Raw genomic sequence first — 14,340 nt, forward strand, 5'->3', positions numbered from 1 at the left:
ACTCGGAGCGGAAAAGGGTAGAAAGTAGGTAATCAACTTTTTCTCTTGACATGGAAAATGACCCTTTGCTAGGGCTATAATTCATTGACATGACATTCATAGCACAGCTTATGGCACAAACTTATCTCCAGCTCTTCCCGCACACCTATCCCCACCTACTGCACTTACTAACCAGAGAGCCTTCTAAATGTTATCTAGCAGCATGAATTAAGCTGTTGTGTTTTGCAGATCATGTTCCTTAGCTTGCTCTTTCATCTCCTCTTATTCAACCTTACCACATTATGCTCCCTCTTCTTATGTGCTTTTCCTCTCCACAAAGCTCTTTAAACAGCTGCAAAGGGGGAGGGACCACTATGCTCATGAAAACTCCACTTTGCCGAATGCTTCTGCCAGGTCCTACTGTCTGTCTCTTTCCAGGGATTTAATACCTCCAAGGTTCAGGTTTGCTTTTACATCTCTTCCTTGTGCAACCCTGACAGCAGAGCCTATTGCCAGTTGTCTTTAGTGAAGAACAGTAATCCACTTCTCCTTGTTATTGCCATGAGGAATACCTACACCCTCTTTCTCTTTGTAGTGATCTCCTTTAACGGTAAGTCATCTTTCCTTTCAGATACAGTTTGCAGAACAATGATAGCTTTCGGGGCTAGGAGACAGGAGTGTGATATAAGCTCACAGAACATTTGTAACTGTCATCACAGCAGGCTGCAGACTTTAACATGCATGAAATTGATTATTTTGYTGTTTCTGGCTTGTTGGTATTAGCAAATCCACTGTGATGGATAGGGACAGACAGTAAGTTGGACATAAAATGATGAACCATAGGAGATGACAGTGACCAACACTAAAGAATGCTCCTTTAGATGCTCCCAGGTTCATCTGTGATGGGAAAAGCAGGGATTGTGTTGAAAGTGAAAAAAAATAAAAACGAACAGTGTGGCATGAACCATAAATGAGATGACTCTCACCCCTCTACAATTATTGACTCAAGTTTTAGGAACTATATATCTTGCAAAGTTCATATATCTTAATTGTCTAATTAGCAGTAGATAAATAGCATTTAAATTAAGTTTTAATATGTAAATACATGCTAAAAATTCAAACATACATTACGAACATTTTCTGTAGCTCATCAGCATTTCTTATATATGTTTCAGCCAACATGCACAGCCTGACAGCAGCATTAAACAGTGTATTTACCAGGGGAGTCTCTTCCCAGGGAGATAATCTGCTGAAGTGTACCGAGCGAAACTGGCAGAAAGTGAATAGAGGCAGAATCACATCTTGCCAATATCTATTTATTCATCCCGCAGTTGTTTCGCTTCTTCAATTACTGAAAAACAACTTTGGAAAACATCTGCTTTATAACAACTGAAGAGTGAGGGCCTACTTTAGATCTTTAGATTATATGTTTTTAAATCCATTGGTATTTCCTTTTTATTTGCATTATTTGCAGTGTGGAAGTTAAAATAATGGTTAAAATATAGTAAATTCAGTACTCCTTCCATTAGAACAAACATTCCATATCATCATGCATGGTTCTAGGAGGTTATATAAATCAGTTTACTCAAGTGTACACKGAGACTTAACTTCACTAAGTAATTTCAGAAAAGATAACAAAATCATCTTAGTGCTGTGCACAATTTGTTTTATCCTAATTWCACATGGGAACTTGCTTTGGCACTATTGTCCACATAAGTCATTTGAGTACGGAAAGAATAAAAATGACAACACATGGCATAAAGTATTATTTCTAAATGTGACTCAACATTTGTTAAAAYAAACGAAGTCAGGGAAATGGGGGAAATATGTCTTTTGTAAAGTTTTGCAATTTAGACWGTGCATTTGTCTCTATTTGTCAATATTTCTCCTTATTCTGTTCTGTGGAAATCACTCCAAAATATTTGTCATCACACTCTGAAAATAACCAACACAACACAGTGAGTAGTTATGTCATTTTATATTTTTAAATTATACCAAGTAAAAGGGAAATTTTGCATGGATGACTGAATCAAGTCCATGTTTTTGCTTTTTCTAGTGTAAAACAGGAAGAATCCTAAAGCATTTTTTTAAAATGGTTATACTCCAGCAGAGAAAACAAACTTACTGCAGAAAYATGTACTGCAAGTTATGCGGCAGTTTGCTCTCCTTGTTATACGGCAGATGCGTAGCATGTTCAYTGAAGCTAAGACAATTTACTTAGCTCAAGTTCTGCCTCGATGTGTTTTTCTTACTACTGTTTTCAGCATACAAAAATACTACACCCCTAATTTAGAACTGCTTCATCATTCTTTTTAAAATCATCTGTCTAAAAGTATTTGTCTACCCTATGGAACATTTCTTGCGATTACTGACCGGAAAAGAAACAGTTTTGCCAGGGAAACAAGTGTGCTTCCATTTCTTCCAACTCCCAGGGGGAAAAAAAGAAAAAAGAGTTTTCAAATGCACTGACACTAACATTTTGAAACACATATAAAGATGAACTTGAATGTCTGGTAATTTTGTTTTCATTAGGTGCTRTCTGGTTAATATGCAGATTGGTAATGGAAGGTAGATTGTAAAAATGATTCAAGAAGCACTCTTTTTTACATATTATTTACAGACAGCTTGGACCCAACAGCCTTCCAGACAGTGCACTGCTGACATCTAGTGGAACTAGCATGGCAATCTTTTAAAGAATAACTCATGCCAGGAACCCCTTACCTAATAACAGCAAAATATTTCTTAAAGGGATTCATTATTTGACAAATCATTTTATAATGAAGTCTTAGCCGGTCATTCATCCGCATAAAGTTTATTGAAAGAAGTCAGTACTCTGAAATCTGAGCTGTTCTTGTCTTGTCAGACATGCACACCCTGCAGTCTATTCTGATTTACGGACCAGATGACCATGACCATGAAAACCAGGCTTCAGAGAATGAATAATGATTATTAGAAATTCAGAATTAGCTTTCTGCCAATATTCTGCAGTTTTCACTCCTTACTGGCTGTTTGGGCAAGTGTTCCATACGTTAGACTATCTACAGAAAGCGATGGGAACACAATGAAAGTGTATTTATTTAACAATTCAAACAARAATTCACTCTGTTAGCAGCAGTCAAACACCATTGTGTGAAGCAAGACAAATGACAATTTATTTATATTTGGCTCTGAATTACAGCAGCCTGCTTCTATCACTTACATATGCAACAGAGAGAATGTTTGTTCAAAAGAAATCAATCAAATTTTAACAGACCTTAACAGAGATTCTGTCCTTAGCAACCACAAGGCTTCTCGTCCATCCTCATAAAAACACAGAACAGTTCATTCCTAGTGTACAGCCCCATTTGCTTCACAGCATCAAATTCATCTTAATTGCAATACCCAAGGAAAAAAACAAAATCTGGAGCTTAGCAAGATCAGCATAGCTCTAGCTTGGTAAATCTTTGATTAGGCCAGCTTAAGTTGAGAATGAATGTAGCACTAAAATACCACACGGTACTAAGGCTTTTACAATGACTCTCAGAGAGGTACAAGGCACGTGTGAATCAAATCCAACCAACCCAACAAATGCTGATGTATTCATCCAAATTTGTTTTTCCAAATGGTATGGGATKCACTTGAGAAGTCAGTTCTGAGGTACGTCATAGTTACGTGCAGCAAGACTTGTGCTACCCATGCTATTACTACATACTGGTCTTCTAAGAAATAAAGCAAGTCTGGTGCTAATCTCAGCCCTTCCCCAGAGCTTGAGTAAAATCTCTTCTTAGATGTAAAAATCTCTTAGATCACTTTTCTGCCTCTTCTCCTCCTTATTGCCTCAGAAACAAATGGCTATTATTTTTTTTAATGAGTGGAGTTCAGAAGTACCAATTCTCAAGAAACACTTGTTCCCCCTAGCAACTTACTGCSCAGTTCGTATGGAAAGTAGGTACCTTCCAGAAATGCACACAGATTTTGGCTACCTACATGACCCCGGCCTGTTGCTGTCTGCCTTTATCTGTATCTCATGCTGCAAGATAAGAAACACACCAAATTCATGTATGACAAATTTAAAACACTTGCAGGGCCAATGGCTTTTACTGTGTGCAACTGCTTCAGGGAGTAATGAAGCAAGTATGCCACAGGACTCACTCCTCTTCTCTGCAATTTCTGTGATGGAGTTTTTATATGGGATGGACATATATGAAGAATGTTCTTTCTGACAACTGGACTAGAATCTGTTGTCATTGACAGCTCTGTCTGTCACTGTCAGCTGTATCACACAACACAGACAGCAGAATCTGTCTCCTGCAAAAGGTCAATACTGTTGGTAGGATGTTACGAGGACTTTAGTCATCAGTGTTATTGAGCATTGGTAGACAGATTCTGTTTCTATCTCTGAAATTATTAAGACAGTCAACAGAGAAGAATTTACTTTTTATATTCTGTAACGTGGTCAATACTAGCTTGAAAATTCCAGTAGAATGGCTTTAAAAAGCACAAGCAAGAGCATGGGGACAGATGCAGTTACCTCTGGAGTTGTGCCATTCTGCTCCATGGAGAATGCACAAGGTTGTTTGATGACCTGAGACCCTGCAGATCCTATATCCTACAGTCACTGAAATCCAGCTTTGGCCATCTAAGATTCATAATACTTGTGCTAGTCCATAATTCAAGTTTTGCTTCCACATATCAGAAGGTTTCCTTTTACATTAGTGCATCAGRTTTTCAAATAATATGATTCTGAAACAGAAATATCACTGGCTACCAAAGAGCTCTCAATCATTATAAAACCCTGCAGCTCATAYCCTGGCTTTTCCCTACACAGACCAGAGTCTTCCAATTTTGTTCATGTGCCTGCAACTCCTCGTCTCCTACGACAATAAAGAGGAAAGTCACAACCAGACTCCTTTGCCTTTGGATCTTTGAAATTTCCTCCTTCTGTTACTAAAAGGGTGGTTTGCTTCCAGTTTCTATTTTGAACATACTGCCAAAAGTATCTATCAATTTGAGTTTCACATTTTACTGTGTAAAAAAAAACAAAAGGGCTSTGTTTTATCTGCCTTGATTTATATTCTGTGAAAGACAGTCAACTTCAGTAGAACAGGCATTGGTGCAAAGGAACTTACCTTTCTGCTCACACAAACCTACAGACTTTAGAAAATCAAAAGCCCTAATTATTTCATGAATATGATCCAATGCACAGGAATCCTGTGCTCCCTACATCATGCCACTTGGTCTCTCTTCTTTAGTTCTGTTATGTGACGTTTTACAGGAAGCACCGCAGCAGATGCTGAAGAAAAGCTAATGAACCACCTACTGAGTCCTGACAGGTACAATAAGTTAATTCGTCCAGCTGTCAACTCGTCCCAGTTGGTATCTATAGAACTGCAGGTTTCCCTGGCACAGCTCATCAGTGTGGTAAGCTCAAACTAGGCTGCTCCTTCTAATTCATCACTATCTGCACAGAAGTCTAACTGAAAGTCACACTASTATTACTGTGTCCCTATTAATTTCTAGCTTACATAATAACTTTAAGCAGGCAAGACCCCATACATGCGATTTTTTGGTTTTACTTTAAATCAGATGAGGCTACAATAGGGAAATGTATTTATGCCCAAGTAATAAAGGATAGTGGCAGATCTTCATCCAGTAAAATTCAATTGATTAAAAAGAAATCATTCTACAGATTCAGGTATAGCTACAGTAAGTTACACCCGATCAGGATCTATCCTCGACTGTGTACGTGATGCTAAACTACCTTCTGTTCTTTGCATTGAGGGRATCAGTTGAGTGGTCTGAAAACAAGCTAAGAAGTCCATGCTCTGTGGGCATGTCAACAAAGCACACTGAAATTTTTTAAGGAGACGAAAAGCTAGTTCTGGCTGGAATAGCTCAACATGGTTAAATCAGTCCCCTCAGCTCCTCATACTCAATAACACTGACTTCAGTGGATAAAAAAGACATTTTCACTCACAAAGTTAATGGGTTAAATAGCTCTTCCAAGGCAAAAATACRCACCTTGATGCCAAGAAAGATTTTAGCATTAACTGTAGTGGGAACAAGATCCATRACATAAGCAGGAATAATTTCCTGAATCTGGGCTTTTAACTCTGCTACTATCTCCCTGGATGAAAAAGGGGATACAGACAACAGCCTCCCTGACAGCATTTCTCTATGGGCCAGTGACTAAAGTGCTGCCAAGTTTAAGAGCACTATGTAATTTTTATTCTGAAACTCAAGAGGAAAAGTGAAAAACACTAACAGAAGCTAATGGAAGCTGTACAAACAGATGTGCATTTGTACACAAGTGCAGGCGGAGGTAGAAAGCAGGTACTGTCCTGTACACAGGACAACTCTAGGCCAAATGCTCTTCCTCTCCTGGAGAAGTGAAGCTGGCAAAAGGTCTTCTCACCTGTGCACTGCAGGCACTGACACATGTCCTACCCAACTACCAATTCTGGGCAGAAAAAATAAGGTGTCTTGTCCCTGCAGGCCCCAGGAATCAACAACTTCATCAGAGTAGCCACATGGGCAAGGATCAAGAATGGAACAGCTCMATCCCTATCCTGCTGTATCCTCACTCTTCACAGAAAAAGTGGCATAGAGACTTTTTATACATCTTATAGACACTATCAAGCATCTTCAGCATCAGAGAATTAACTTGTTTTCCTGTAGAAAATCTTCCTGACTCTTTGACCTCCTATCTCAGCCCTTAGTAAAGCCCCACCCATATAAAGGCAACCCACAAAAAAAATCAGCTCAGGGTGGGAAAATTGGTTCCCAGGTAGTCACAATCACTCCAGTCAGGGTCGTCCTTGTTAATGGTCACTCGGAACTAGGTACTTGTAGGGTACTTTTTATTATCAGTACGTGCACAAAACTGGGCATCTTACTAGCAAATAGGGAAATGTCTGTCTTGAAACACACTAAACAAAATAATTTTGTGCAGCTGGAAATATCCTTGAAAGCCAACTGAATAACATATTGTAATATGTAATATTACAACAATATTGTAATAAAAGGAAACATTTTAGAGGACAACTTTTCTCTTTCTTTTTCTCCTGCAGAATGAACGGGAGCAGATCATGACTACAAATGTTTGGCTGAACCAGGTAACCAAGTCCACAAGGCATGTTCTTGCAAACTGCAAACATCACTGCTTTCATCTGTTACAGTGATTTTTTTCCAGGGTTGGTCAGGATATTCCCATCACTACTGTATCATTTTTCTTTTAGGAGTGGATTGATTACCGTTTGGCTTGGAAGCCCTCTGACTATGAAGGGATAAATAAACTGAGAATACCTGCAAAACACATCTGGCTGCCAGACATTGTACTTTACAATAAGTAAGTGAAACTTCCATAGTTGGTATAGACAGTGAACAAAAACTGTTACAGTGAACATGTAACAAGAAACAAGCAGTCCCACATCAGAACCAATCAGGTAGGTCTGACAAACTTCTGAAACTGAATTTTGAAACTTTTTGCCACTATCAGACATATGTGACTGAGAGGTACTGTYCACAAGGATAATTTCACTAAAATCAGGGCTCTAGCTAGAAAGAGCCTGGTAGAGTTAGAGCACGTCTGCAGTGAGCTATTAGACAGGAACAGTTTAAAAAGGCTTCTTGGAAAGAGAGAAAGAAGCTTTTAGTCTCACTATATTCGATTTTTATATTAGTACAAACSTGCAAGTTAAAATTTTAGCTGAAGGACATCTCATGGAAACGCCACCCTGTGACTTTCTCCTGCTGAAGCACTATTTCCCAGGCGGAGTTCAAGGCCACGCCAAGGAGAACATGAGGTGTGTTCCCATGCACAACTGCAGGCAGCACACATGGCAGCAGACAGCACCGATGCAGCCAACCAGCCCAGCCCCACAGCACATCCTGCTTTGAAAAATCAACCTTAGTACTGAAAATGCTCTGTTTTTCAAGGTGCCTTATTAACAAACATGCACTTCGCAGACTTGTTATTAACTCTTAAGATGCAAATTTTCCACTGGACTAAAGGGGTGCTAATCAGCGCCAGCTGAACTTTTTTTGTTTATACTTATGGTGAGTTTGGTCTGATATTTCTACAGATAATGTACTGTCTTTATTTTAAGTACCCGTTAATCAAAAAGAAAGCGTAGGGAACATAACTAGTCCAGACTCACTTTTGCAGTCTAACAAAGCAGCTAAGTGACTTACTATTAAAATGTTGTTTGTCCAGAAACATAGGACAAGTATTGACTACAGATCAATAATGATTTCCCTGAATTAAATGACCCATCAYAGCATAGGAGACTCTCCTGGTGGAAGTTCATCTGGAGGAAATACAAAGCCAAGACTTTGTGGGTATCAAGAACCCTGTGGCTTGTCTGTTCTGGGTTAGTAATAACCAAACATTAACTGGAATGATGCAATAAATTATAATTTGTATAATTACATTTCCTCTGCCTACATTCTCTCTGCATTTCTAACTAACACTGCTCATCCTTATTTCCTCCTGCAAGTCATTTAGGAGTGTTGCTGTGCGCCATTAGCAGTGGCTACTTTCCAGACCTAAGGTACCTGCGTCTCAGTGCCGGATGATCTCATTTCTACTTAGCCTCCGGAGAGCTTATTTACTTAAAGAAGTCTTAGGAATGCCTTCATTCTTCATTCTTGCCTTCAGAATGCAAAYATAATATTTTGCATTCTTTGGATCAAACCAACATACATGCTTAATATTTAATAATCATTTTACTTAATAATGATTTTGTGTAAGTACTAGACAAAATGTTAATTCTCTGACTGGAAGAAATGTATACACCATTCTCCCTATCATGTTATAGCTGCCTAAAAAAAAGATTTCAAAACTGAAATCTTACTGAAGTTTAATTCTAGCAACAACTGAGGCGCAGAGCACCAAGAACACCTGAGCTTTTCTGTTTTGAACCATGTTTTGTCTCTTTAAGTTTGCTGGTCTTTTCTCCTTTTTCTTTTCTCTCATTTCATTAGTGCGGATGGCACATATGAAGTTTCCCTATACACAAACGTGATTGTACAGAATAATGGAAGCATTCGCTGGTTGCCTCCAGCCATTTACAAGAGCGCCTGCAAGATTGAGGTTAAGCATTTTCCATTTGATCAGCAAAACTGCACACTAAAGTTTCGATCTTGGACCTATGACCATACAGAAATTGATATGGTACTCAAAACTTCCATGGCAAGCATGGACGACTTCACACCAAGCGGAGAATGGGATATTGTAGCACTTCCAGGAAGGAGGACTGTAAACCCTCTGGACCCCAGTTATGTGGATGTGACATATGACTTCATCATTAAAAGGAAACCTCTTTTTTATACCATCAATCTTATCATTCCCTGTGTGCTAATTACATCCTTAGCAATCCTGGTGTTCTACTTGCCTTCAGACTGTGGTGAAAAGATGACTTTATGCATATCTGTGTTGCTTGCCTTGACAGTGTTCTTGCTGCTGATCTCCAAAATTGTTCCTCCAACATCTCTAGATGTTCCACTGATTGGGAAGTACCTCATGTTTACAATGGTATTAGTGACATTTTCAATAGTTACCAGTGTCTGTGTACTCAATGTCCACCACAGATCCCCAAGTACTCACACTATGCCCCCTTGGGTAAAGCTTGTTTTCCTTAACAGACTCCCAGCCTATCTGTTCATGAAGCGCCCAGAAAATAATTCTCCACAGCAAAGGCTGTGCAACCGCAAAAAAACAAGATCTGAGCATCTTTGTATGGACCCAGCTGAGCTGTACAAGAACCCCACCTATTTTATGAATACAGCCTCTGCCAAAAAATACAACATGAAAATCACAGACACTCTTGACAATGTCAGTAGCCATCAAGATTTTAGGTTAAGATCAACCACGAAATTTTCTCCTGAAGTCCAAGAAGCAATTGATGGAGTCAGTTTTATAGCAGAACACATGAAAAGTGATGACAATGACCAGAGTGTAAGTAAAAAGGAGAAATCGTTCTAGTTTTCCCAAACGTTATTCCCTGCCTTTCCCTGCACTTTTCTTCAGAAAGGAGATTTGAACTCCTTAGCCATCTTAAATTTTTTAGAAAGGTTCTACATATAATTTGTGASAGGACACAATTTTTGTCATTAAAAAACTTAATGAATAACCATTTGGTAAAGCCAATACTGTCCTGAAAAGTAAYATAACTGTTTCTACAAAAAGAGACTGGTGAAACACCCTTGAAAAAACCATGTTGCTACATTTCAGTAGTGTTTGGTAGGGAAAGAAATCAATATTCAGTTCCAAGTTAGAGAAGATGTTATTAAGAAAATTTTTGTTCATTGTCTTCAATGAGACTGTAACACATCCCATGCTCAGGCTGTTCTACCAAGAAATGATCTACATGCAGCTCAAGCATTCATTTACCTAATTAGGTGTAGAAAGAGGATTTAGTGAAATGGGTAAGAAGTCCTCTGCAAACATGCTTTCTGGACTAAGATCCCTGTCTTTAGTTGAGAAACAGGTGCTGCTTATCATAATCTGCCATGGCAAACAATGGGTAGCATCAAACTCCTAATGCCAGTAGAGCTGAGACTTCTTCCATCTGAGCTCAATCGGACTCTCTATTGGACACGAAAAGTCCTGCATATAAGACACATTTAAGCAGTGMTGTTGCTGTTCTGTTCGTAAGCCAAGCTGATATAAATACCCAGTGGACAATGCTTGGAAAAACTCAGTTCAGAGTTTTGTTTAGACAAGCATTCGTGGTCAAGAAAAATCATCCTTACATCTACATACATCCTCTCTGTGACCCTACTCAGTCCCAGATCCCAATCAGATTCCAGGGTCTCTRCTCCTGCTGTGTCTCCCTCCTTCAGCCAAGCAGACTGAGTAACTCCGAAAGTCTGCTTTCAGATCTGGCAGAAGTCCCTTGAGGAGCATGTTACTGAGCTGTTCATGTTTTCTATTAACTGAAATTACTGTCAATATAAATAAAAAAGATCAGCTATTAACATTAGACATGAGCTTGTAAACATTGAGACTGACTGAACAGAAGCAGATCTGCAGTGGAGAGAAGAAATTTTCCCGTAACACAGGAACTCTTGCAAGGATGTGTTGCATATTAAAGAATATGAAGTGTTCCTTTGAGATTAAGAGCGATTTTCGAGGGAATTTTATATATCATATAAAATATGATATATATCATTATGATATATATATATAATATCATATATATCATTTTAAACATCAGTTGAATGCTTTTTACATAAGGCCCTCTGATATTACATTMCTGTTTTCTAGATGCATAATTTTAATCTGTGCAAAATTTTCCTTTACCATCATGATCTGAAAACAACTGTTCATGTACATCTACTATAGTCTTATTTCAGAAGGGCACAATTCCCATTAACAGCAGTGGAAATCACAAGTGTGCAGTGAATAAAAAAAAAAAAAGAATGGTCTGATACAAAACATGAGATAAACGAGAAGCATTGTAAAGTCATTCTCCCACGTGTAACTAGAACCAGTGAGAGAGGAAAAAACAACCATTTCTGAGATGCAAATGAACAGATTAAAATATTCCCCCTTTACGGTAATAGGCTTATAGTCACTTCAGTTTGAGAACAAAATCTAAGGCTGGCTCTATGACTTTCACAATCTATACAAGATAAAAAGGGATATTAACAAAAGCAAGAGTATTAGTATTCATTAAAACTCTTGATTAAGAAGATCACTGGTAAGAAAAGAACTCTGAAGCTAACCTTGTTTAACAGCACTAAATATTGTCCATCTTTGTCCACGGAGATTAACAGCATCTGCAAACTAAAATTCAGGCAAGAATTCATTTAATTGTATTATATTGTGAGTCCTTCTAGACCAGCACAAGACACTCAACCACATTCGGTACCTGATATGTCAAAGAAATGTTTACATTATTTTTCTCCACTGCCCAAAATGGTTGTAGGAGAAAAATTCCTCCCTGAACTCTAAAGTCAGTTTGTTCCCTGATCCTTAAGATTTGCTTCCTTTTATTTTCATACAGAAAGACTCAGTATCAGCAAAACCAAGRGGGGTGAATATGACAAATTGCTAATATCTTTAATTGGCTTTTTCTTCCAGGTCATTGAAGATTGGAAGTATGTTGCCATGGTAGTGGACAGGCTGTTTCTCTGGATATTCGTCTTTGTTTGTGTCCTGGGGACTGTTGGATTATTTCTGCAGCCACTTTTTCAAAACCACACTGCTGCCATGAACCCTTAGTTGTCATTTAACATTGGCAATGCTTACGTAGATGCTGGGCCTCATTCTGCTCTCATTTCCCCTCTAATAATCCAGAGAGATGTCAGTGGAGTTGCTCTTGCATCAGATTTACAGTAGGGGAATGGAAAGTGGAATTTGACCTGTTAGATCATTGTGATAGGAAAAATCCAGAAAACAATTATTTTTTCCAAAGATTTCATTATTTCTGGTGATATGTTGGCCATTTTTTTTTCAATCATTTGAAGCCCAAATAAAACAGAGAAAGGCATTTACTGGACACTATGCCAGCCTGGCTCAGGTTTATTATTAAAACGATATTTTATATACATTGTCTCAGGAAGGACATTTTCTTTCCTCAGAAYGCTGCAGTTTCCACATTGCAGTTTCCATATTACAAAGAAGCTATYGCTATGACATTTATTTCCTTTTAATGCCTCAAAACTACGTATGCCTGGTTTATAAAGAGTGTTACAGGTGGAATCATTACTGTTTAGCTGCTTTGAATGTGATATTTAAGATTGAACTGAAAAACAGAGCCGCACTTTTGAAGTGCCACGATCAGGTTTCTCATCTTGCCATCTCTGCTAGCAGATCGATCAATGGAGGCCAAATTAATATGTTATAAACAAACATTTATATATTCTGTTCAGTGATGAAATATAAATAAATATGAAAATTCTCCTATATATAGATTTAGTCCTGAAATGTTCCTGCAACTTCTACCACTCTTATAAGTGGGGTTCACATATGCTTTCTCGAATCTAAGACTAATAGTATAGGAAAGCATCTAGCAGAGCAGACAACTGTAAAAAGCCATAGCCAATAAAATGAGGATAAGACAGTTGAGAACAAACACACCTTCATGTTTTGTTGAGGAGATTTTAATATGGATTAAAGTATAATCCTCAACAAATTAGCAGTGCAAGCACATAGTACTTGCACAGTCTTACGTTCTTTGGCAGACGACTGTTCAGAGCCCAAGACTTCTGCTGTGGAACAATTCTACCAGCCTTGTTCCAGCTAGCTTTCCACTTGCAAAAAGGAATTAGGCTTCTGATATTTTTCAGGCTAAAACAATTTTAGCTCCTTGTTGGGGCATTGTCAGGACACAGCAATTCTACCACCACTAAGAGACATAATTAAAGCYTACGGAACAAATTGGTAAGATCCACCACTGCCTGTGAATGGAGGAACCTCAGCACCCACTGTCCCGTGGGAGGATTAGCAGACATCCAAACTCACCTTCTCTGACAAGCCACAGCTGAAGGCACCTCTGGCTTTGCCTGCCCACACCAGAACTGAGCTGTGGTCCTACCTGGATCACTGTTCAAAGGCAGCCGCAGATACCWCATAGATTTAGACATGCCAACCTAGCTACACAGAAAGCTTTCCAGTTACTCAGAGCACCTCCAGCGCTTTTGCTGCCAAGGGGTTCGCTCCCTGATCATGCACTGAACTATCCAGCACTGCTAGGCCCCCCCCCCCCCACTCCTGCTTCCAGTGCCTGGCCCACCTCTCCCAGTGCCACCGCCTGGAGCTGGAGCTGTGCCGCCCTTGAAAAGATATAAGGAAAAAAACAACAGAAGTGCGTGTGTGCGGAGGTGGAGGGAAAGGAGTGAGGCTCTTTGAGCAGCAGCAGCAGCTCCCCTTAGCCRTATGCTGGGAGGAAGAAAGATTGTAACACTGTCATCCTCCCTTCCAGTCCACTTCCTCCATACAGGACGGAGCAGGAGGGTGAAGGAGGCCTTAGTGACAGCYGTATCAATGCAGCCATACCCTATGCATGCTCCTATGGAGAAGCTGCYGTATCCTCCTCTCCCAGAAGGTGACAATGCTCTGGTCCTCCCCTTAGCATCAACTGATCTGGATAGATCCCATGGTGAAGGGTGGCAGTGCAACCCTCCAAAGGAGTGCTTCCCCTGCTCAAGTGTGTTCTTCTACCTCTTATGCCTAAATAGCAGAAGCGTGGTTGCTTTTATCTGCAGGCATTGGAAACAATGGCAAGATAAGCAGGGGCATGCACAGCCCCAAGRGAGCAGAGAAATGCCTCCGTCCATGCAAGGAGACGCTCCTCCACACTAGGGTATATGCCAGGAGCTGCTGTGCCTTAGACCATCACTAGCATGTGCACACCCTGCCCAGCTGCTACACAG

General features: G+C 39.5%; 1 protein-coding gene across 1 annotated transcript; it reads left to right on the forward strand.

Moving 5' to 3' along the window:
• The first annotated feature begins 469 nt into the window (after positions 1-469).
• On the forward strand, positions 470-12,759 carry CHRNB4 (cholinergic receptor nicotinic beta 4 subunit). The gene is made up of 6 exons (XM_085303688.1): positions 470-589; positions 5,234-5,379; positions 7,029-7,073; positions 7,197-7,306; positions 8,944-9,916; positions 12,047-12,759. The coding sequence occupies exons 1-6, from the start codon at positions 541-543 to the stop codon at positions 12,185-12,187; spliced, it is 1,464 nt and encodes a 487-aa protein (XP_085159814.1). The 5' UTR covers positions 470-540; the 3' UTR covers positions 12,188-12,759.
• The last annotated feature ends 1,581 nt before the right edge of the window (positions 12,760-14,340 follow it).

The sequence above is a fragment of the Rhea americana genome, unplaced genomic scaffold (assembly GCF_003343005.1).
Source record: "Rhea americana isolate MKP2758 unplaced genomic scaffold, rheAme1 scaffold_2, whole genome shotgun sequence".
NCBI lineage: Eukaryota > Metazoa > Chordata > Aves > Rheiformes > Rheidae > Rhea > Rhea americana.

What these genes read in the sequence shown, in the direction of transcription:
- CHRNB4 (XM_085303688.1), top strand. Translation starts at nt 541, where the DNA reads ATGAGGAATACCTACACCCTCTTTCTCTTTGTAGTGATCTCCTTTAAC. An exon ending in GACATTGTACTTTACAATAA is followed by an intron (nt 7,307 to 8,943) that starts GTAAGTGAAACT and finishes TCATTTCATTAG; the next exon opens with TGCGGATGGCACATATGAAG. An exon ending in GTGATGACAATGACCAGAGT is followed by an intron (nt 9,917 to 12,046) that starts GTAAGTAAAAAG and finishes TTTTTCTTCCAG; the next exon opens with GTCATTGAAGATTGGAAGTA.